Source organism: Stigmatopora argus, chromosome 11, assembly GCF_051989625.1.
Source record: "Stigmatopora argus isolate UIUO_Sarg chromosome 11, RoL_Sarg_1.0, whole genome shotgun sequence".
Lineage (NCBI taxonomy): Eukaryota > Metazoa > Chordata > Actinopteri > Syngnathiformes > Syngnathidae > Stigmatopora > Stigmatopora argus.
Window position 1 is genome coordinate 15,944,958 of NC_135397.1, and position 23,772 is coordinate 15,968,729.

General features: G+C 43.6%; 1 protein-coding gene across 4 annotated transcripts in view; it reads left to right on the plus strand.

The window, feature by feature from the left end:
- Positions 1-8,283, plus strand: part of gbf1 (golgi brefeldin A resistant guanine nucleotide exchange factor 1) — a 117,995-nt gene extending 109,712 nt beyond the window's left edge. For all 4 annotated transcript variants that reach the window (XM_077612445.1, XM_077612447.1, XM_077612446.1 and 1 more), the window contains 6 exons: positions 2,544-2,674; positions 2,749-2,850; positions 2,960-3,073; positions 3,156-3,333; positions 3,566-3,763; positions 6,534-8,283. In XM_077612445.1, the coding sequence (XP_077468571.1) occupies positions 2,544-2,674; positions 2,749-2,850; positions 2,960-3,073; positions 3,156-3,333; positions 3,566-3,763; positions 6,534-6,865 (1,055 nt within the window). In that variant the 3' untranslated portion in view covers positions 6,866-8,283. The remainder of the gene's footprint in view (positions 1-2,543; positions 2,675-2,748; positions 2,851-2,959; positions 3,074-3,155; positions 3,334-3,565; positions 3,764-6,533) is intronic.
- Positions 8,284-23,772: the final 15,489 nt, after the last annotated feature.

Consider the following 23,772-nt stretch of genomic DNA (forward strand, 5'->3'; position numbering starts at 1 on the left):
TTGAAACCTGTCCAGTCCCCCTCAAGAGGAGTAGAACCAGAGCCCGAGCTGTGCGTAGAGGTGAGTTTGACTGCATCAAGCCGGAACTTCTCAACCTCATGCACTAGCTCAGGCTCCTTCACAACCACAGATGCGACATTCCCAAGGACCGCCTCCTTTGGCTGGCACCGAACACTTCACACCTGACCTCCATCGCCCGCCAACAGCCCATAGAAAAACCTCTTTGGATTGTCTCCAGCTCGACCCCATGGGTGCAGGTCCAGCCACCAGGCGCTCGCCATCGTGCCGCATCTCCAGGCCTGGCTTCAGAGTGGGTTCCCAGTGACCCATGTCCGAGCAAGGGAAAAGGCAGTTCATTTAGGTTACTCGTCATAAGAGGTCTTCTGATTCATTCTTTATCTGGTCTTTCACCTCGGCGAAATAGCCCAAATATATGTTTTTTGCATTGAAATAAAACTGAAAAAGTGTCGGTTGGCTTACTGTCGGGGTTTGGACATTATACCAATTCACAACGCTAGATGGCGCCAGATGCCTTTAAAGTGAATGTTGAACACTGATGGTTAATTGAATTGAATGGCTTTATTGTCATTATACAAATATAATTAGATTTTAAGCCTAACCATGAAGTACACACAAATCAATAAATAAATAGTCAAAATAGTTAAGTACTCAGCATAAGTACCATATTTTCACGCCTATTTGGCGGATCGTATTTTACGCCGCAGTGTCAGTAACGAGTGCTATTTCTGTATTTTAGACACACAAAGCACGCACCATTTCATTAGACGCATATATATTATATATTATATATGGATGAACATCGAAACGCAATAGCGCTGGCTACCGGAAGCAGCTTATTTCCGTGTTCCGGTGCGCAGTGACTGCTTTGCGCAACACCCACACGCTAAAAACACGCTTTAAAAAGGCAATGGAAGCAAAACTGAGTTTGGCGGTGCTTTATTTGGACATTTTACAATTTACTCAAGTCATCACCTTCAAATCCCTCAAACTCCTCATCTTCTGTGTCAGAATTAAACAATTGCCCAAACGAGCCTTCCAAATAGCCGGGCCCCCCTCTCTTCGTTCTCAGAGCCACCGTCATTTCCATGTGGCTCCTTAGAAATTATGCCGGCTTTGGCAAAAGCTCGAACAACCGTGCAAGCAGACAGGTTCGCCCAGGCGGCAACGATCTATTGACAGATTGTAGCGTAAGAAGCCCGGCGCTGCCTGCCACTTTCCGTGAAGCTGTGTTCGCCAGCGATCATCCACTGCTCCCACGCCGCTCGTAACTTTGATTTGAAAGCCCGGTTGATGCCGATGTCCAGCGGCTGTAATTCTTTGGTCAAGCCTCCGGGAATGACGGCAAGCTCTGAGTTCATTTTCATGATCTGTTTTTTTAACCGTTGCTGTGAGATGAGCACGCATGGAGTCGCAAATCAAAACAGACGGCGAGCCGTGAAAAAATCCATCTGGTCGCTTGAAGGGGCGTGGCTTTAGCGTCTTCTCCCACACACCCCCTCCCAAGCCTTGCCCCTTGCCCCACCAATGTCCGCCTTCTCTCTATATATAAAGAGGGTATTCGCAGGTAGTGCTCAGTCAGGCTCCGGAGCTCTCTCGGCGCTCGGCCACGATCGCCGCCGCGAGCGCTCCCGCTCGGCGCCGCTCACAAAGGGCGCTCTGCATTATAAGGCATTATAAGGCGCCCTGTCTATTTTGGAGAAAAAATTTGACTTTTATGCGCGCCTTATAGGCGTGAAAATACAGTAGTCAAACATGAATAAGTGGTCACATAAAGTATTCAGGTACAAAAACTGACTAAAGTTGTTAGCAGCCTATGGAGTTTTAGTGCAAGTACAAGATAAGAAATTAGTCTAGATTAGGTCCTCCTAGGTGCAGAACCCGACTTGATGCAGTTATGTGGAATTTCGTTGTTCTATCACAGTTGATTGGTTAATTTACATTTAAAAAATCAGAAGCCATTCATTTATAAATGTGGTTGGACTTCAATTTACACATTTAAATTTGTATATAGATAGACAGTTTTTGGATTATTTGAATGAGGCAAAATGACATGCTTTTTCTCTCGAATATATTGTTATGATCATTTGTTAAGATGTACTATCATTATATTCTGTATAAAAATTTAATTTGGTGTTCAAAAAGTCTTTTTTTCAAACTTGAGTCTTGGAATAAAGGGGCGCGTCTTATAATTGCGAATGTCTTATATTCGGGCCAATACGCTAAAATAAAATTCTCTAAGAAATTCTCTACCATCTAATAAAATTTAATAATTTCCATTGTCCTTATTGACCTGAACTGGGAAAGGTTTAGTCTTAATTGACTTCAGATAATGAAACAAAATTAAAATGTGGGTTCTTGCACAGTGAATATAAAATTATATATTCAACTGCATGTATTTTTATTATTTAAATACTCTAAGCTCTACTCAAAGTTTTTCATTAATCAATCAGCTCGCACAGTGTATGTCATTTGAGGCCATTTACCTTAGTTTGTTCTCATTTCTGCGCCCTTTACCTCTTCAGGCATTGCTTGTCTGTGCTGTGATGCCAGACGTCAAGTACGTATGCAAGCTCTCAACTACCTCCAGAGGGCTTTGCTCATACCTGATCTGCAGACGCTTGATGCTACAGAATGGGAGTCTTGCTTCAATAAGGTGTTTGTTAATGTGCTTAGCAAACAATGAGATTTCTGGTTTCATTCACCAGAAAAACACCAATCTCGTTGTAGGTGCTTTTCCCATTACTGACCAAGCTGTTGAACAACATTAGTCCAGCAGATGTGGGTGGAATGGAGGAGACCAGAATGAGAGCCTGCACCATTTTGTCGAAGGTTCATACTACACAGTACCCAGTTTCTGATACTAATATTTTTCTTATTACTGAGTAAATAGAGGTTTTAAGAAATTAAAAAGTTTAAAAAAAAATCTCATGTACTCCAGGTTTTTCTACAACACCTCCTACCTTTGTTATCACTGCCTACATTTGCTGCCCTGTGGCTTACGATTCTGGAATTTTTGGACAAGTACATGCATGCAGGATCCAGTGACTTATTGGTGAGGACCTTGTGAATTCATAACAAGAGTTTAGGAGTGTGCAAATATAGAACTCACTATATGTCTATGTTGGAATGTCTAGTTGGAGGCTATCCCAGAATCTTTGAAAAACATGCTACTGGTAATGGATACAGCAGAAATTTTCCGCAGTGCAGATTCCAAGACAAGATACTCAGACTTGTGGGAAATAACGTGGGAACGAATCGACTGCTTCCTGCCTCACCTTAGAGATGAGCTTTTTAAACAGACAGTTTTACCAGGTGAATGTTCATTTCATACTCTCATGCACCCCAGCTCCACTACTAAATACTCCAGTAGTAAATTAACCAATTTGAATTGATTTGTGTCATCCCTCATTGAATTTGTTGGGATTTTCCTTAATCCTTTGACTTTTGGGTTGTTTTCTCTATAGGTTGTAGCTCTTATGAGTTTTCACCTTCCCTTGATGCACTGAATTTAATTCATTCAATATCTTGTTTGGTATTTTATTAGTTGCTTCAGAACCAGTAACCAGTCCTCTTTTGGAGGTGCAACCACTGCCGTCATCAGGCCGACCCCCTTCACCACAAGGGTCTCTTGTTACAGAATCCCAACTTCCGCCTTCCGTAGTGTCTGTTCCTGTAAATTCTGCAGACCCTCGGACCACCAACATGCCAGCATCACCCCAGGAGCAACCAGCCAATTCCAATGGTATCACAAATAAAAAATGCTACTGTGCTCTAATACAAAATGATAAATTTACAATCCAATTTAATGGTAATTTAGTTAAATGTACATAGAACAATAATAAAACAAAGTTAGCGCCTATGTAACACTCGGAGGTATAATATATCAAGCAGTTGTAGGTTAACATTATTTTTGCCGTGTCTTGAAGATTTTTGTTGTTGTTATAACTGTTGGCATCTATTAGAAATATTAACTTTGGAGGTCTTTTGCAAGTTACGAGAGGCATGACTACTACCTACCGCTGATTAAAATTATTTGAAAGATTCTCATAAATTTCCTGGTTTTGACAGTGTCATTGTTCAGTTCACACCTGTTTGAAATCCTATGACAACTAACAATATTGGTGCCGTATTCCTCCCGGAAATCCAGGAGGAAATTTTCAAAGTGGGTGTATTTAACATGACTAAAAGTGGTGGTATAATTAGTTATTTTTATTCAGTGAAAAATATGTTTGGTGCCTTTTACTGTGCTTTGGATCGTTATCATCCTGCATGCTCCAAAAGCGCTCGAGTATGAGCGCACGAACTGAGGGCTGGACGTTCTCCTTCAAAATTTGCTGGTAGATAGCAGAATCCATTCTTCCATCAATTACAGCAAGTCGTCCTGAGGCTAGTGCTTCTTTTGATGGGATGCTGTGACATTTTTTCGCCAAATGTAACGAGCGCCACATCTTCCAATAAGTTCAACTTTTCACTCAAGTGTCCACTGAATGTTCTTCCAAAAGTGTGGATGATCATCAAGTTGTTTTCTGGCAAACGTAAGAGGATCCTTTATATTATTTTTGGACAGCAATGGTTTTCGCCTTGGAACTCTGCCATGGATGCCAGCTTTGGCCAGTGTTTTTCTTATAGTAAGAGTCATGAACATTGACCTTAACTGAGCCCAGCGAGGCCTGCAGTTCTTTTGATGTTTTTCTAGGTTCTTTTCTGACCTCCTGCATGAGTCGTCGTTGCACTCTTGGAGTAATTTTAGCTGGCCGACCACTCCGGGGAAGGTTTGCCACTGTTCCCAGTTTTGCAAAGCCGGGCCCCCTGCTTGTATTAACAAAAGATGAGAACCTGTTGTTGAATGTTTCTATACGAAGCATAACCTTGCCTACTCCCATTTGTGACAATACTGAAAAAAGAATCTTCTGTCCTGTGGTCCAAAATTTATGGTTCATGGGAACATCAGAACCCTAAACAGAATCATGTTTTGGGTACGCTGCACGTTTTTTACGGTGACTACTATTTCACTTGGGCCTATTTACCCTAGTTGCAGAGATAATGTACGAATGGTGTTCCAGTGTAATTGGGGCACATTATCCTATCCAGCAACTTGGCAGCTTAGTGTACACACTGCGAGCACATAACCAATACAAATCAGGATATACTTCTGTACCTATAAAGTCTGGACCAGTAAAATAAGGTATACAATATGCCCCAAAGGGGGCTTGTGACATGTTCAGTGAGGAGTCAATCAAATTAGTAGTACACAGTACTAATGTTTGCACAATGAGATCTTCGAAGGTGTCCCAAGTTGTATGGAACTGCTCGTATCTAATCCAGCAATACTGTTATGGTAACAAATAAACTTTGTAGCAGAAGGATATTGTAATCCTGTTAACAATGGATAATCACCCGAATCATATACTTGTTTAAAACGTGAATTGTTAGCACAGAAAAAAAGTATCATTATACATATATTTAGTTGTGGGCAGAAAGGAACCAGTCGCTTCTTGTATGGTTGAGTTCAGTATTCTTGGGGAGATAAGCGAATGAAGGATCTGTGGGAAAAGTCGGAAAGTCTTCCTTGAATACTTGCGGAGTGACCTGTTTGATCAGCTGAGTGCGTCATATATGAACAGTCGTAGCAGTTTGCACGACGGGATGACTTGGCGAGATGAGTTGCATACAGATACCAAGAGTTGGACCCAAAGCTGTGCGTCACATTGTATGATTCAGCTAATGCCGCAACCCAAGTAGATTTGTCGCCATATTCTCGTGACTCGAGATCAAGATGTTCTTTTCTGGTGGTCAGCACAAGGTGTGTAACCCCCAAGAGTGATGCTAATATGACCATGAAAGTGGCAAAAACTGCAAAACATTGCCGATTTCCACGAAAGAAGCCAGTGTTTGCATGCCTTGTACTTGCATCTTTTAAGCCTGTGTTCACGGACGTGTAGAGGTGGACCGTGTGCTCGGAGCTGGCTCCACCGGAGGCCGCGGGTTGAAGGGTTCTTCCGAAGTTCGAGCCGATGCGCACTGGGTGAGATGATACCAGGTGTCTCCTTTGCCCTCCAGATGAACTGTGTAGCAGGTCCTCTCAATGATCCGGAATGGTCCTGTCCATCTTGGTTCACTCCATTTCTTCTTGTAGGCCCTCAAGTAGACACTTCGCGAGAACTTCCCACGCTCCACTGCCTGCTCGTTCTCGTGTTGATGATGGTCCTGAGTCTGTTTAGTCTGTTGAGTCTGAAATGAACCATGAGAGCATTCAATGAGTCCATGTACACAGTGTCCTGATTCAATGAACGCCATGGACCAGGGAAATACTGGCCATACTACAGCTCAAAAGGGGAGAACACAGTAGCAGAGTTTATGGTGGAACAAACTGCCAGCATTACAATAGGCAGGGAATCCAACCAGTTCAATTTGGTAGTGGCCATGACTTTTGCCAATTTTGCCTTCTCAGAAAGAATGTTAAAGAGGTTTGTTGCATAATAGCTAACATAAAGTATTTCCTTGTTTTTCAGAGCCAGTGCAATCAACTTCTCCGATGATTTCTCCCATGCCAGTGCCACCACAATCAACTTCTCCGATGATTTCTCCCATGCCTGTGCCACCACAATCAAATTCTCCGATGATTTCTCCCATGCCAATGCCACCACAATCTCCTCGTGGTCAAGTATCCCCACCATTGAGACCGTCCCCTCTCATTATCCAACCCCTTGCCTCTCCCCTGCAGGTGGGAGTCCCGCCCATGTCACTTCCAATCATTCTCAACCCTGCTCTCATTGAGGCCACATCCCCAGTACCACTGCTCCCTGCTCCCAGACCTACAAGCCCCTTTGACGAAGTGCAGTAGAACTTTGTTGATTAATATTAAAATGCTCTGGAACACTGCTGCTTCCTCATACTACATGGACTCTTGAACCAGTGACTCATTTCAATTTTTGGAAGACATACAGAATCATGCTAATTCTAATAAATTATTATTTTATTCATCCACAGTCACATTCAAAAGATACAACAAACTATCTATATATTTGTGTCATCGCATTCCCCATTCTGTTTGTTTGTTTTTTAACCTTCTTTTTGCGTTCACCCAGTACTGAGTAATGGATTGATGATCATTTCCAGGATTAAGTAAAGTTATAGTTTTCCTTGACAGCACTAATGTTTTAGCAGTGTTTGGACGGTCCTGCAGTTAGGATGCAGGCAATATGCTTTCAAACATGTTAATCACGTAAGCAAATACCACATTTAAACATGGAAGATTTTAGCGTCACTCGTACCTTACACTTGAGTGTATGTGAATGCTGAGATTCCAGGGTACTGCATGTTAGTAAAATTAAGTTTATTCATGTTCTTAGCTGCCTTGTAAAAACCTATGTACTGGATCAGCATTGGCGCTTAGAAAAATGTTTTTTTGCAGATTGACAACTGTTTTGACAATTAAGTTGACATGTATTTCGCTGCGTCCCTTTTCTTCGATATAAATATTTTTTTAACCCATAAGAAAACAAGCTGTTTTTAAACACCACAAAGGGTTTGTGTGCATGAGGTGTCTTTAAAAGGATCAGAAGATCAACATTCCAAAGTGAAGATGACTTCTATAGAGTGAAGTATTGTTTTGTTGTTATATTTATCTCGTGTTTTATTAGCTACATGTAGCAGAGATCGTTACACTCTAGGGCCAGCAAATAATGATGAAAATCGAATTGGAAAAGCTATGATTTAATCCCCCTTTTATAGATTTTCATTGTCTAGAGGGGAAAACCAGTGTCGTAAAAAAATATTTTCAGAAATAAGACCAATTGCTTTAATTTAGAAACTAAACTTTGTTCTTGATCCTTTTGTCAATGAAAAGTCAAACTTCATGGGCTTTCAGACAGGGTTGCTTACTTTCTTTATGGCCACAATGCTATCAGATGGATTCAATTCTTCAATTCAATTAAAAATATACTATTCAATTATAATTGACATATATTCCATAGACTTGAGCAACTACATTTGATAATATAATGTTTTCTTATGATTCAAAAACAGAACTTGTGTGCAGTTCATGTTATTTTTTTGAGTTGGAAAAGATGCTATGACCCAGGTATGGAAAACTACATTCTTGCAGAAATGCATCTCAGATTTCTTGGGAAAAAATGTTTTTGTTGTGATTATATGTCAGATGCTTGGCTTAAGCAGTAAATCAAATACATTGAATATGTATATAATATATAAATGAAAGTTGATGTACTTTTTACAGTGTAATAAATCTAATGTAAATAAGCTTTGCTTTGTTCAATACCATTTCATGTTAGCAGCGACAGTCAGGCAATCATGATGAAATTATCTCCTCGGGCTGCGATGACCTTGCCTCCTCAGAGCCAATGCAACTGGATCGTGCTAGGCTCTCAGTGGAGGAGCGCTCTTATCGTTTCTACTCCGTTATGTTTTTACTGCGGTGGGGGAGGCCCCATTATATGGTCGTGCCCAGTTCGCTCAGTAAGAGGAAGGGCTCAGCAAACAGAGGGAGGTGTTGGTGAGCCTCGCTACAAGCCAATACTACAGTCGTCTTCTGCCAGCCTCTCCTGGGACAGTCAGAAACACAAGGCCACTGCACTGTTTGATTGCGGAACGGATGAAAGCTTCATCGACCGCTCCATGGTGACCTATTGGGGCATCAGGACTCAACGAGCGGCCCTTATGCAGAGTGCAACTCCGGACGTAGCCAGTTCCCCTCCCTTTATCTGGGAACCACCAGGTGATTACCAGTTTTTATGTTTTGGGCTGCCCAGCAACACCAATAGTTCTGTCCCTTCCATGGCTAAAAAAAACCCGCAATCCAGTCATTGACTGGTTGAGCGCCTATGTGACAGCATGGAATCCAGCTTGCCACACTAGGTATCTCCGGTTGTCTTGTGTGCTCATGAGATCTGCAAAGTCATCCCACCTGGATCTGGCCATGGTGCCAGACTGTTGGCACGACCTTGCGCAGGTTTTTAGCAAGTACAATGCAAATGCCCTTGCTCTGCATCGCTCCTATGATTTTGCCATTGATTTCTTCCCTGGTGTCTCACTCCCCAGGGAGAGTCTATTCAATATTTCACAGCCTGGGCAGGGGGAGCTGGAAGGATACACCTCTGGCCCACTAGCTGCCGGCCTCATCTGCTCGTCCTCCTCCCCAGTTGGCGCAGAATTCTTCCTTACAGGGAAAGACAGCTCGCTGCGCCCATGTGTCGACTACCAGGGCCTCAAACCCATCGCCGTCAAGAACCGGTAACCTTTGCCCGTCATTAACTCTGTCCTTGCTCCTCTTCATGGGGCCCGTATTTTAACCAACTTGGACCTCTGTAACGCCTATCACCTGGTACACATCAGGATGGGAGATGAATGGAAGACTGTCTTCACCACCCCCTGGGCCATTTTGCGTACTTGGTGATGCTATTCGGTCTCTGCAATGCACCTGCGGTGTTCCAGGCTCTCATCAATGGTGTCCTGCGAGATATGCTGGACCAGTTTGTTTGTCTACTACATTCTGATCTTTTTCTCGCATGAGCAGCATGTCCAGCAGGTGCTTCAAACTCTCTTGGAGAAGCGCCTTTACGTTAAGACCAAGAAGTGTGAGTTCCATGTCTCACAGACCACCTTTCTTGGTTTAATTTTGGCTGCCGGGGAACTGTGCACGGATCCTGCGAAGGTGACTGTTGTCGCTCAGTGGCCCCGGGTGGATGAAACAGTTGCAGCGTTGGGGTTTGCGAATTTCTACAGACGGTTCATTAAGGACTGTAGCTGCATTCCGGCCCCCCTCAAGGCACGCACATCCACCAAGTCCTCGTTCCGTTGGTAAGAGTCAGCTGAAGCCTCTTTCTGTGACCCCAAGTTGCAGTACATTGTGGAAGTGGATGCCGATATCTATGAGCAACAGCCGCTCAGGTTGCATTTTTTGCATTACTCAGTACAAAATTAAGGGAAAAACAATGGGTCCAAAGCAAGCCAACAAAGGGCTAACCAAGATGGCAGCGTGCACAGGTGCAGTGGCTCAATGCTCTCCAGTTTGGTGCTACCAATTTCGTCATACGCAGCTGGGTATGATGACAATTAGGCTTTTGTCGAGTCGATGATAATGAAAAAGCCTATTTCCGATTATTATTATTATTATTATTATTATTGTGGAGTTGGGAGCGGGTGCCGTCCTCTCACAGTGCAAACCGGGGGATGGGAAGGTGCACCCCTCTGCCTTTTATTTCCATGGTCTGACGGGTGAGCACGATTATAATAATAATAATAATAATCGGACATAGGCTTTGTCATCATCATTGACTCGACAAAAGCCTAATTGTCATCATACCCAGCTGTGTATGACGAAATTGGTAGCACCAAACTGGAGAGCATTGAGCCGCTGCACCTGTGCGCGCCGCCATCTTGGTTAGCCCTTTGTTGGCTTGCTTTGGGGCATTGGAGACTGAATTGCTGGCAGTGAATTTAGCTTTGGAGGAATGGCGGCATCAACTCAAAGGAGCACGTTACCCATTTATGGTTTGGACCAATCTCCAGAATTAGAGAATACTGTATTTACTCGCATATAAGCCAACTCCGCATATACGCCATATGCTTCTCGTTTATAAGCCCCCTGATTTACAATTTTCACTTCCATATTCATTTATGAACTTAAAAAAATAAGCCGCCTTGTGGTGTAGAGGTTACTCGCCTGACTTCGTTGCGGGCCGACGTTGGCTCGATTCCCGCAGGCGGTGGTATGATTGGGAGTGTGGATGGTCGTTTGTCTCTGCGTGCCTTACGACTGACTGTCTAGGGCAGGGGTCCCCAAACTTTTTCCTGTGAGGGCCACATAACCTTTCCCTTCTCTGATTGGGGGCCGGTGTCAGTTTGTAACAGAAAAAGTGTGACGATCGTAGTGGAGCTTAAATTTTTTTATTGTTTTCCAGAAAGCCACACATAACCAAATAACCCTTTCCAGGTTCTTTACAGAAAAAAAGTCAGGAAACAAATAATAACACTATTAATGAAATAAATAATAACTAAATAACCCTCTGAGTTCTTCACAGAAAAAAAACAGGAAATAAATAACACTATTTATGAAATAAATAATAACTAAATAACTCTCTCTGGGTTCTTCATAGAAAAAAAAGCCATGGAACATTAACTTTCTGTTGTGCCATGCACAATCTTAACAGATAAAAGTTCAGCTCAGTTGTCAGAGCAGAATCTCTCTCAAGTCAACACTTTGCGGCATAGTGCTTACTGGTGAATTAGGCAGTGGACTCGTAGCGGGGCGGTGAGACCCCTTTTTTCCAACTCCCGGTTCATGCGTCCCATTAGACCGCGAGTTTCGCCCACCATGCTAGGAGCCCCGTCAGTCGTGATGCTAGCTAGCTTTGACCAGTCCAGGTCCAACTTCTCCATGGTTTGGCACACTTTGTCAAAAATATCCTCTCCCGTTGTAGTCCCTTTGAGACTTTGGAGGGCTTCCAGATCCTCGCATATCTCAAAGTTTGCGCTAACTCCACGAATAAAAATGAGCAGTTGCGCTGTGTCTTGCACGTCCGTGCTTTCATCCAGTGCTAATGAAAAAAAGTCAAATTCTTTCGTCTTCTGCTGCAGCTGGGCATATACATTACTTCCGATTTCTTCAACGCGTCTGGTGATTGTACTCGCCGACAGACTTACGGCATTAAATGCATCTTTCTTCTTGGGACACACCTCCTCCGCGACAGCATCCATACATTTCTTAACAAACTCTCCGTCAGTGAAAGGCTTACCGCTGCTTGCTATCAGTTTAGCAACTCGAAAGCTGGCCCAAACGGATGCCTGGTTCAGCTGAGCTTGGCGTACAAATGTATTCTGCTGAGATAGTAGTTCACTTTTTCGCTTTGAGTTTGTCTGCTCGAATTTGGCCTTGCAAGCTATCGTACTTGTCTTTGTGACGGGATTCATAGTGTCGGCGAAGATTGTATTCTTTGAATACCGCCACCGTCTCTTGACAGATGAGACAAACAGCCTTTTCTTTGCATTGAACAAAAAAATAATCGTTTGTCCACTCCAGGTTAAATACCCTGCATTCTGAATAGATTTTTCTCTTACCTAACTTTTTCGCCATTATTCCGTTCTCTCTTTGACAGGGCGGGGCCTAGGATTTTTTTGGGGGGAAAAAAAGATTTGTGGAAGAAAAAAAAAAATTCCAAATAGGAAATAAATCCGATAGCATCTCTGGTATTGTTCAGAGGGCCGGGCCAAATGTGCTGTCGGGCCGTATCCGGCCAGCGGGCCGTAGTTTGGTGACCCCTGGTCTAGGGTGTAGTCTGCCTTTCACCCGAAGACAGCTGGGTTAGGGTCTAGCAACCCCTGCAACCCTTTGGAGGATGGGCGGTATGGAAGATGAATGAATGAATAAAAAATGTAAAATAAAAAAATGATCCGCGATGTAGTGTAGATGTAATGAATCAGCGATAACTGAAGTGCAAAGTAGCGAGGTGTCTCTGTATTAGGGTCAATATCATAAGAAAGTTAATATGCCTGTCTTTGTAATATAATTTAATAAAATAAAAATGATATAATATAATAAAATATCAAATTATTCAATTTGAAAAAAGAAAAAGTATATCTTAATGAGAACCTGATGCTGTTTAATGACAGAAATTAAAAAAAAATCTTACCAGAAATGGCGGTCAAATTGCTTCTAATTTCTAATCTGATTTTTTTTTCGAAGGTTCATATTACTGCAATAAAAAAAATCATAGCAGAATTTTGTTTTATTTCATAATCACAAATGTACAATTATTTCCTTTCAAAAAGGGAGTAACGCAAGTACAACCAGGAAGTGTGTCCGTAGCAGTATAGATCAGACTAGATTACATTAGATAACTTTATTCATCCCGTATTCGGAAAATCTACTGTCATAGTAGCAAGACGGTGAGAATCCAGGCGCAGGAAAATACATTTTAGACATAAATAAATAGGTACAAAATAAGTAAATAAATAAATAAGCGTGTTCAGACCAATGTTCCCTCTAATTTTTCATTGGTCTGGGCAGAAAGACAACCTCCCTGAGTGCACTGAGTACCAGTGTGAGCGACATCATCAGTACTCGGATGATTTGCCTAAAGACGTTTCGCCGACGGACTTTTGACAGACGGGCAGGTCGCCGAATGGACGTTCCGCCAAACGTTCATTCGGCCGAATGAACGTTCGGCCTAACGGAGGTTTCGCCGAAACGGGATTTGCGCACTCGCCCCGCCCCCGGATCGTGTGTGTACATGTTTTTCAACCTCGGCCCGTGGGCCATATACGGCCCGTTAGGATTTTTAATCCGGCCCGCCGCCGGCATTGTCCAAATTATAGTAAAAATCAACGTTAGTCTACCATCAATGGCAGCCCGGGAATAAGCACTCTTGGGCGGGCATGGCAGCCCGGGAATAAGCACTCTTGGGCGGGCATGGCAGCCCGGGAATAAGCACACTTGGGCGGGCAGATGTAGCAGAACCGAGCCATAAAATGACAGCAATCGGGTCAAATCCATCCTAAAACAGCATTTAATGATTAAATACAAATACTGGAGCTCTTTGGACATTAGAACCGAGCCCAGGGAAGTGAATTCCTCGGTAAAATGTCGCGATTATGTCGCGATGGAGGCAAAAAAACGTCTATATATGTCCATTCGCCAAACGGCTCAAAATGCTCTCAAATCCAGCTGAAAACAGCGTTTAATGATTAAATACAAATACTAGTATTTGTATTTAATCATTAAACTAACAAATACTAGTATTTGTATTTAATCATTAAACGCTGTTTGAACGAATGTTCATTCGGCAACCTGTCCGTCTGTCAAACGTCCGTCGGCAAAACGTCTTTAGGCGAATCATCCGGTCATGACATCATCATTGCTCGCTATGGGCACACCAGTATCACACCTGCCACAAGCAGGTGCATGTCAATGTTCCCTCTATTTTTTCATGTAAAACATGCTGTAAAATACGAAAAACATAAGTGTGGACAGAGCTACGGCCACTGGCTGCCGCTTAAACGGCGCCATCATGGGGAAAGGGGTAAAAAAAAAATTACTGCGCGCCATATGATTGCTGCTGCGCAGGGAAGACGAGAGTAGTGCGCAATTGCGCACGCGCGCAGCTTAGAGGGAACATTGGTTCAGACGTTTCTTTTGTTAAAGAGCCTGACATCTGCTGGGAGGAAGGATCTGCGGAAGCGCTCATTCCTGCAATGAGGGTGCAGCAGTCTATTGCTGAAAGAAGGGACTCCACAAACTCATGCAGGGAATGGGAGGTGCTGTCCATGTAGGACATCATCTTTGCCAGCATCCTCCTCTCTTCCACTTTCTCCACAGAGTCTAGAGGACAGTCCAGAACAGAGCTGGCTCTACCTGGTTATTCAGCCTGTTCCTGTCCCTCTCCGTGCTCCCGCATCCCCAACAGACCACTGCATAGAAGTGTCGTAAAAGGTCCTCAGCAGTGTCCTGCATACTCCAAAGTCTCGGTAGGTAGAGGCAGCTCTGGCCCCTCTTATACATGGTATCTATGTTTGTGGACCAGTCAAGTTTGTTGTTGAGGTGAACACCCGGGTACTTAAAATTCTCCACGATTTCAATGTCTGTACCCTGGAAGTTCACCCGAGTGGTCTGTTGGGGCTTCCTCCGGAAATCGATCCCCATTTCCTTTGTCTTACTGGCGTTCATGTAGAGGTGGTTTCGCCTACACCAGACAACAAAGGCTGCGATTACTCCCTTGTACTCCAGGTCATTCCTGTCCATCACTCGTCCAACAATAGCGGTGTTGTCAGAGAACTTCTGGCGGTGGCAGGTGTCTGTATTGTGTTCGAAGTCCGATGTGTAGAGGGTGAAGAGGAATGGGGAGAGCACCGTGCCTTGTGGTGCCCCCGTGCTGCAAACTACCACATCAGACATACAGTCCTGAAGTCTCACATATTGTGGACTGTCAGTGAGGAAGTTGATGATCCATGCTGCCAGGTGGTGCTTTACTCCAGACTCTTCCAGTTTCACTCTCAGTATTACTGGCTGAATGGTGTTAGACGCACTGGAGAGGTCAAAAAACATTATTCTCACCGTGCTTCCCGTGTTCTCCAGGTGTGAGAGAAACCTGTGCATCAGGTAGGTGGTAGCATCTTCCACCACAATGCCTGGACGATAGGCAAACTGCAGAGGGGCCAGCTCTGCATTCACCAGGGAGCTGAGGTGATTCAGGATGATTCTCTCCATTGTCTTGATCAGGTGATAGGTTAATGCTACCGGCCTGAAGTGGTTGGGCTCTCTGGGGTTCACAGTCTTTGGAACTGGGACCACAGAGGAAGTTTTCCACAAGGTGGGGACCTTCTGCAGACTAAGGCTGAGGTTCAAAATCAAAAGCCTTTATTGTCATCATACACAGCTGTGTATAACGAAATTGGTGGTGCTACTCCACAAAGTGCGTTTTACCAGTAAAAAAAAGTAATATAAAGATATAAAAAGTCACAACCTGGCAAGGTAAATTCCCTAATATTGCACAATCTAAGATATTGCATATTGTTATTGCACACCCCGTAGTTATTGCACAGAAGGAATTGTGTGTCGTGGTAACGCAAGTTCAGAGTCCTGATGGTTGTGGGAAAAAGAACTGTCCCTAAGACTTTTCTCCGTGCTTCGTGAGACCTGTAGTGTCTGCCAGAGGGCAGCAGCTGAAACAAGTTGTGACCAGGGTGGTATGGGTCCCTTATAATGTTCCCACCTCTGCTGAGGTAGCGAGGGCTGGCAAAGTCATCCAGTGAGGGCAGAGAGCAGGCGATGATCTTCTGGGTGCAATATGCCAGGATGCTCTCCACAGTGGCTCTATGGAAGGTTACCAGAAGCTTAGTGTCCAAGTTGTTCCTCCTGAGTACCCTCAGGAAATGGAGTCGTTTCTGGGCCTTCTTCACCTCTGCCATGGTATTGGTAGACCAGAAGAGCTTGTCGGTGACGTGGACACCCAGGAATTTGAAGGACTGGACCCTATCTACGCATAGTCCATTTATGAGGAGTGGGGCCAGATCTTTGCTGCGTTTGCGAAAGTCCAGAATTATTTATTTAGTTTCCGTGGTGTTTAGTGTGAGATTGTTCACAAAACACCACGAAGACAGTTTGTTGACCTTGTCTCTGTAGGCAGACTCATCCCCCTGAGATGAGTCCGACCACAGTGGTGTCATCGCCAAATTTGATGATGGAGTTAGACTGGTGGGTCGGTGTACAGTCGTATGTGTACAGGGAGTACAGAAGAGGACTCAGTACACAGCCTTGAGGGGAGCCAGTGCTCAGTGTGATAGAGGAAGAGAGGTGGGGACCAAGTCTAAAAGTTTGTGGATGGTTGGTTAAGAAGTTCTTAATCCAGCAGCAGATAAAAGAGGATAGTCCAAGGTGGGAGAGTTTGTCAGTCAGACTGTCCGGTATTATAGTGTTGAAGGCTGAGCTATAGTCAATGAAAAGCATCCTCACATAGTTCCCATGGTGCTCCAGGTGGCTCAGTGCTGTGTGTAGAGCTATGGCGATGGCGTCCTCAGTGGACCTATTTTCTCTATAGGCAAACTGGTGAGGGTCAACTGAGGGAGGGAGTGTATCCCTGATGTGTCGGGCGACCAACTTTTCAAAGCACTTCATGATCACAGGCGTAAGTGCAACAGGCCTATAATCATTCAGGCTGTCAATGGTTGGCTTTTTAGGGACAGGGATAATGGTGGCAGATTTGTTGCAGGGACCAATTGAAAATCTTTGTGAAAACCCCAGTCTGCTGGTCAGCACAGGCTTTGAGCACCTTCCCATGTACTCTGTCAGGGTCAGCAGCCTTCCTGGTGTTCACAGTCCGCAGTACCTGTCTCACTTCATGTTCCTGAAGCTTCAGTGTACTGCTGCCGTGTGGTGGATGTGTTGAGACTGAATCTGATTTGTCAGTCTCAAAGCGGGCAAAGAAACGGTTCAGTTCCTCTGCTAGTGAGGCATCTGTGTTAACAGACACATTATTGTCATTGTAATTGGTAATGTGTCATATTCCCTGCCACATATTTGGGTTATTTCCTGTGAAGTGCTCCTCAATTTTCTTTGAATATGCTGCCTTGGCCTCTTTAATGCCTCTCTCCAGGTCTGCTCTGGCAGCGCTGTATTGTAACTTATCCCCTGACCTGAAGGTGATGTTACGGCATTTGATGAGTGCCTGTCTCTCACTGGTCATCCAGGGTTTTTGGTTAGGAAAAACCCGGATGCGTTTATTAACAGTGACAGTGTCTGTGCAGTTTTTGATGTAGGAAAGTACAGTGTCCGTGTAGTCCTGGAGGTTGTTGTGTTCAAAAAGTTACCAAACGGTGCGGGGAAAACAGTCGTGCAGCTGAGAAAGGGTGTCCTCAGGCTATTTTTTATTATCTTTATTTGTGGCCTTGTTAGCCCTCGGAGTGGGGTGTATGAGGGGGTGAGGGACAGGCAGAGATGGTCGGATCCAGCAAGCAGGAGGCTAAGTGCTGTGCTAACCTTAGCATCGGGTGGGATGTAAACAGCCATTACAATGACGATCGTTAGCTCCATAGGTAGATAGAAGGGCCTGCACCGAACTGCCAAGGGCTCTAAATCAGGGATAACTGAGTGTAAATGATCCTACCGTTGCAGCACCAGTCGTTGTGTATCGGTCTTCGGGTCCCTCTCGCTGTTGCCTCTATGTCCCGAAATGGTCCCCAGGCCCCACCAGACCTTTTTGGCATTGCCTCTCTGGAGTTGGTTTTCCAGCTTCCACTTGTAGATGGCCTTTCCCTTCCTTATCTCTCTCCTCAGTTCCTTCTGGACCAATTTCAGACTCCCTTTCACCCCAGACTCAAAAGCCCTCTTCTTTTTGTTCAGGAGGGCCCTTAGATCCCTCGTGACCCACAGCTTATTGTTGGAGAAACAACGGATCTTCTCGGAGGGTACAGTGTTCTCAACACAGAAGTTTATATAATCTGTATTGCACTGGGTCAAGTCGTCAATGTCTTTCCCATGTGAATTGCACAGCACCTCCCAGTCAGTGGTCTCAAAACAGTCCCTGAGTATCATGCTGGTCTTCTCAGTCCATCTTTGTATGATTCTTAATGATCCCATTTACTTTGATTTGCTTTGTGCCTTTGCTTTATTGTTCTGCGGCCTTTGCGACTGTATTGTCTAACTTATGACTATGCCTTTTCTTGCTACTGTCACGATGAAATTTCCCGAATACGGGATGAATAATGTTATCCAATCCAATCCAATCCTTGTGGTTTGGGGTTGCTTCCTCACCATAGGGATATAGGTGGGGATCAGACGGACCAGGTTGTGGTCTGAGCGGCCCAGTGGGGGGAGGGGAACTGAGCTGTATGCCTCCTTTGTGTTGGCATACAGCAGGTCCAGAGTTTTCTGTTCCCTGGTATGGCACTTCACATACTGAGTGAAGGTGGGGAGAGTAGAAGCCAAGGAAGCATGGTTAAAATCACCAGAGATAAGAAGTAAAGACCTGGGGTGTGATGTCAGCAGCCGCGACACAGTAGCGTGGAGCAGCTCGTGAGCGACTGCCGCATCGGTGGTAGGAGGTATATATGCAGTTATTGCGATAACATGCGAGAACTCCCGGTGATGTAAAACGGCCTGATGCTAACAGCTACTGACTCGATATCTCGAGTGCAAAGTTGCTTCTTCACCCAAATGTGCCCGGGGCTACGCCATCTGCTATTAATAAAAACAGCTAGTCCCCCACCTTTTTTCCTACCGCTCTCCTCAGCTTTTCTGTCCACCTCATCAGCTGAAAACCATCCAAGAAGACGAGAGAGTCCGGTGTTAATTCATTCAGCCAGGTCTCCGTGACCTCCCTTCTCGGGTAATACAGCACTCCCGATAATGTCGCTGCAGCCTGGTAAGTGCCGTTAGACTTCCATGCTGATTCAATATTTATGCATGCCAGTGCGCAGATATCTCATTATTCGACCAACGGGAAAAATGACCGCTGCCTGGGATGAGCTTGGGGACCTTCTTTTTTTCCTCCTCTGGCAGATATTCTGGTATGGGATGGATGACGGAGCAAAAGTGCAATCAAAATCGAAGGGAGGAATTTGCACACTCACTCTATTCAATTGTTCTGCCTGTCCATGACCTCTATGGACACTATTACCACACTAAACACCATGAAAACTAAAAAAATAATCCTGGACTTTCGCAAACGCAGCACAGATCTGGCCTCACTCCTCATAAATGGAGTATGCGTAGACAGGGTCCAGTCCTTCAAAGTCCTGGGGGTCTACGTCATGGACAAGCTCTCCTGATCTACCAACACCACGGCAGTGGTGAAGAAGGCCCAGAAACGACTCCATTTCCTGAGGGTACTCGGGAGGAACAACTTGAACACTAAGCTTCTGGTAACCTTCTATAGAGCCACTGTGGAGAGCATCCTGGCATACTGCATTACAGTGTGGTACGCTGGAAGCACGGCAGCAGACAGAAAGGCCATGCAGAGAGTGATCAACACTGCCCAGAAGATCATCGCCTGCTCTCTGCCCTCACTGGAAGACATTGCCAGCCCTCGCTACCTCAGCAGAGCAACATTGTCAGAGACCCATACCACCCTGGTCACAACCTGTACGGTATATATGCAGTTATTGCGATAACATGCGAGAACTCCCGGTGATGTAAAACGGCCTGATGCTAACAGCTACTAACTCGATATCTCGAGTGCAAAGTTGCTTCTTCACCCAAACGGATATACATTATATTTAGATATTAACACATTACAATCTTTTGACATGCTTATAACTGTAATATTTAATAAATATACACTTTTTGATAGTTGTACTTGTGCTCTTGTATTTCTGTATAGGTGCAAAATCATTTATTGTGGTAGTTATAATGGGGGTGTTTCTACTTCGCGTTTTTTGTTTGTCACAACCATGTCTGGTCTACATTAACTGCGATATTCGAGGGATTACTGTATAGATGAAAAGAACCAGAGAGGCTACCCATCGGCTGGTCCACTTCCTATATGCTTAATTCACCCAGCTCAATGCTTGGTGGGACGGAAAAAAAATAAAGGCTGATATCAGCAGTGTTCGCATTGCACCAATTTCCTACACAGCATGTGTTAACCATTTCCCGATAAAAGGATTGAATTTCTTAAAGAAAAAAAAGAAAAAAGAAAAATAAAACACTGCCCACCACAGTAATGGAACACAAAGAGGCCATCCGCCCAGGAGTCTATAGCATATGTGGCTTAGTGACCAAATGAGAAATGGGATTACAATTTTTTAATGGGCTTTATTTTTGTTTATTTCACATGTAAAAAAAGGACCACGGGCTGTGGCTCAAGGAAGTCCAATCCATCACATTCAGTTAAGTACGACTTTAAGTTAAGAGTGACATTGGCCAAAAGTGGTATACATGGCTCCCAGCCGAAATCCACGACCGCCACAGAAGAATACAAAGGCTCATCTCGTAATTGCCAAAAAGTATCTCGAATGTTGTCAGGACTTATTCTGTGAACTGATTAGTTAAAAATAATGAAATATTTTGGGTGTGCAGCCAGATGTAAAACACAGAAATGCACAGAATTTGGAAACAAGAACATTTGATTTGGGTTTATAGGATTAGAAAAACTTGAAAGAAAAATGTGTTTTGTTGTTTACGTTCACCCATTAGTTTGTGCCCTTAAACTTAAGAGCTCTTTCTTGGATCGCGCAGCAGGACAATGATCCAAAACACACAAAATTAAACCTCAATGTCTCAAAAGAATAAAAGTTTGTTTTGTTTTTTAATCCAACTGACAGGTCAAGGTGGCTTGACGGCTGAGTGGTTAGCTCATTGGCCTCACAGTTCTCGAGTCCTGGGTTTGAATCCAGGTCGGTCTTCCCGTGTGGAGTTTGCATGTTCTCCTTGAGCCTGTGTGGGTTTTTTCCAGGTACTCTGGTTTCCTCCCACATACCAAAAACATGCAGAGTAAGATGATTGAACACTAAATTGCCCCAATGTATGAGTGTGAGCGTGAATGGCTGTCGGTCTCCTCGTGCCCGGTGATTGACAGTCCACCAAATTAGGGTGTCCCCCACCTCCGGCCCAAAGTCACCTGGGATAGGCTCCAGCACCCCCTTTTGAGGATGAGCGGTTCGGAAAATGAATGAATGAATGACAGGTCAAGCTTGACATCCTTCCATTATGGCAAAGTTGAAACAATTCTGCAAAGGAGGCTACGGAGCATTTCTCCTTCAGAAATCTTGTTTTACTTTTCATTAAATTGACATATCGCTGAATCAGTTGCGTTTTCCATTGGGTTTGCTTGTTATTGTCTAGGCTGGATAATAAGTAAATGTTATCTGTTCGTCTACCAGAGGAGGTCACTGCAGAACTGATTAAAGTCTTCATTTGTCTCTTCACCGGCGGTTGGGGTTAGCAGTTCATTTTCCAAAGACATAGGAAACTGAATAGGTTTCCAACAACCAAGCCAGTATGCTGATCACTTGTGCACATTGCAATATCACACATTTATATAAAGCATTAAATTGAATTGTTTGAATTAGATGCAAGTTGTGTACCGTAATGAAGAAAGAAAATGTAAATTTAAAATTCATTTGCCTATTTAGATTCACAATGGACGTGCTGGCGCCTAAGCCAGCCTGTCTGTCCAATTTTTAAGTCTGAAGTCGTGTTTTTGCATTGTGGGAAGAAACCCAAGTAGGGGCAAGCTACATGGTTATGAATCGTCGACCTCCGAATGGGGAAGTGGATGTTTAAACAATCATTTTTAAAATTCTGTTGACATAATGAGCAGAAATGTCTGAGCCTGATTCGTGACCTTCCTAGGTGGGAGTCACAAAGGCACATTCTTCTTCCTTCAAGGAAATCGTAATGTTTTTAAAATGAGCAGCACTTGTGTAGCACTTATGCTATTTACTTTTATGAAAAAGTAACAACTAAGAATACTCACAGTAAAATGCTGTAGATGCCACATGAAATTGAAAACATAATTGTAGAGACAAATTGTTGCTTGCTTACACACCACAAAGGTGCACCTAATTTAGGTTTTATTGTGATTTCGGAAGACTTGGAAGTCAGTCAAACACTGAACAGGTTGGATGTGGCCCACAGGCCATAATTTTTCTAGGTCTACTCAGCATTAATAAGACTGAGGGCTATTAATGTACAAAATGATCTAAGATTTCTGCAATTTACAGCTCAGTTTTAATTCACTTCAAATATGGGTCTGACTATACATAGTAATAGACAACCAATCCAATCCACGTTTAAATGTTTTGAGACATCGTAGAAGTTTTAATGAACCGCCTGTAAACTATAGTTTAATTTTCAAGATGTCAATGATTTCAGAAATCAGACATACTATAAGGTTTAAAAAAATAAGATACTAATGATGACATGTTAACCGTGATATAAGTGTGAGGAAAAATGCTGCATAAGAAGCCAGTTGTGCCATAAAAGAACGGTGGAGTCACTTTAATAACGATGACTTCCAAAATGTGATCACAGTCTTGTGTTGTTCTTGGAAAAGATAGTAGAAGTTAGTACTCAAGCAGATGCCGGAGGCTTCAAAGTGGCCCAGCAGATGGCTTTTTCATTCTAAAGCCATACCTAAATGGGCATACACACCCATACTCAGCATTGACTTAAAATGAGGAAAACACATGGACACAAAAGTCAAATAAACAGGTTTCTTCAATGTGGGGATTGCACTGATTTGAAATGGTATTCTCAAAATGAATCTGGGCCATTTTTAAGCAGAATGATATTCAATAACTCAATATACATTAAAGAAAACCAACAGTTTACTTAATAAACCATTAATAGATTTAATCTGGTTTTTCACATTGGACTGCTATTATTTTGAGGACTACTTTACCTGTCCACGTCGTGCTTCTAACAGTCAGTCTTACTTGTCACTGGGCACGCAAGCTCAACACTCTCAGAATACAAACAATTTTGAAAATAATCAGAGAGAGGTGGTAAATATTCCAACTTGATCCAGTCGCCCAAACTAATGTAATAATGATAATTCTGCTGTTTGCTAAGGCAAGAAAAAGGAACTAAAACATACACAAAAAAATACACATGTTCAAAATGATTCAACTCCCACAGCAGCCCAGTGTTGTAGTATGACATTTATTTTTACGTTTATTCATAATCAGGAGGGCTACCCAGCGGATTAAGTGGTTAGCACGTTGGCCTCACAGCTCTGAGGTTCAAATACAGGTCAGTCCACCTCTGTGGAGTTTGCATGCATGTTCTTCCCTGCATGGGTTTTCTCCGGGTACTCCGGTTTCCTCCCACATTCCAAATACATGCATGGTAGGCTGATTGATAAAACAACTCTAAACTGCCCCTAGGTATGGGTGTGAGGGCAAATGGTTGTATGCTTGTGCCCTACGATCGGCTGGCCACTTATACCGGGTGTCCCCGGCCTCTGACCTGAAGTCAGCTGGGATAGGCTCCAGCACCTCCCGTGACCCTAGTGAGGATAAAGGTGTTCAGAAAATGAATGAATGTATCATAATCAATTTGACAGAGATAGCAATAAACAATTAATATTTTCAAATGTTATTCCTTGAGAGCCATACTCAGAATTTTAAAATAAATGACCATGTGTGCATTTTTTTTGGTCATTTTATCACTTTTAATCAGTTTACCCCCTGCGACCCTAATGAGGATAAAGCGGTTCAGAAAATGAGATGAGATTTTTGAACAGGTGCATTCCTAATATGATGCAATTGCTTGACCAAAACGCTACTTATCTAATT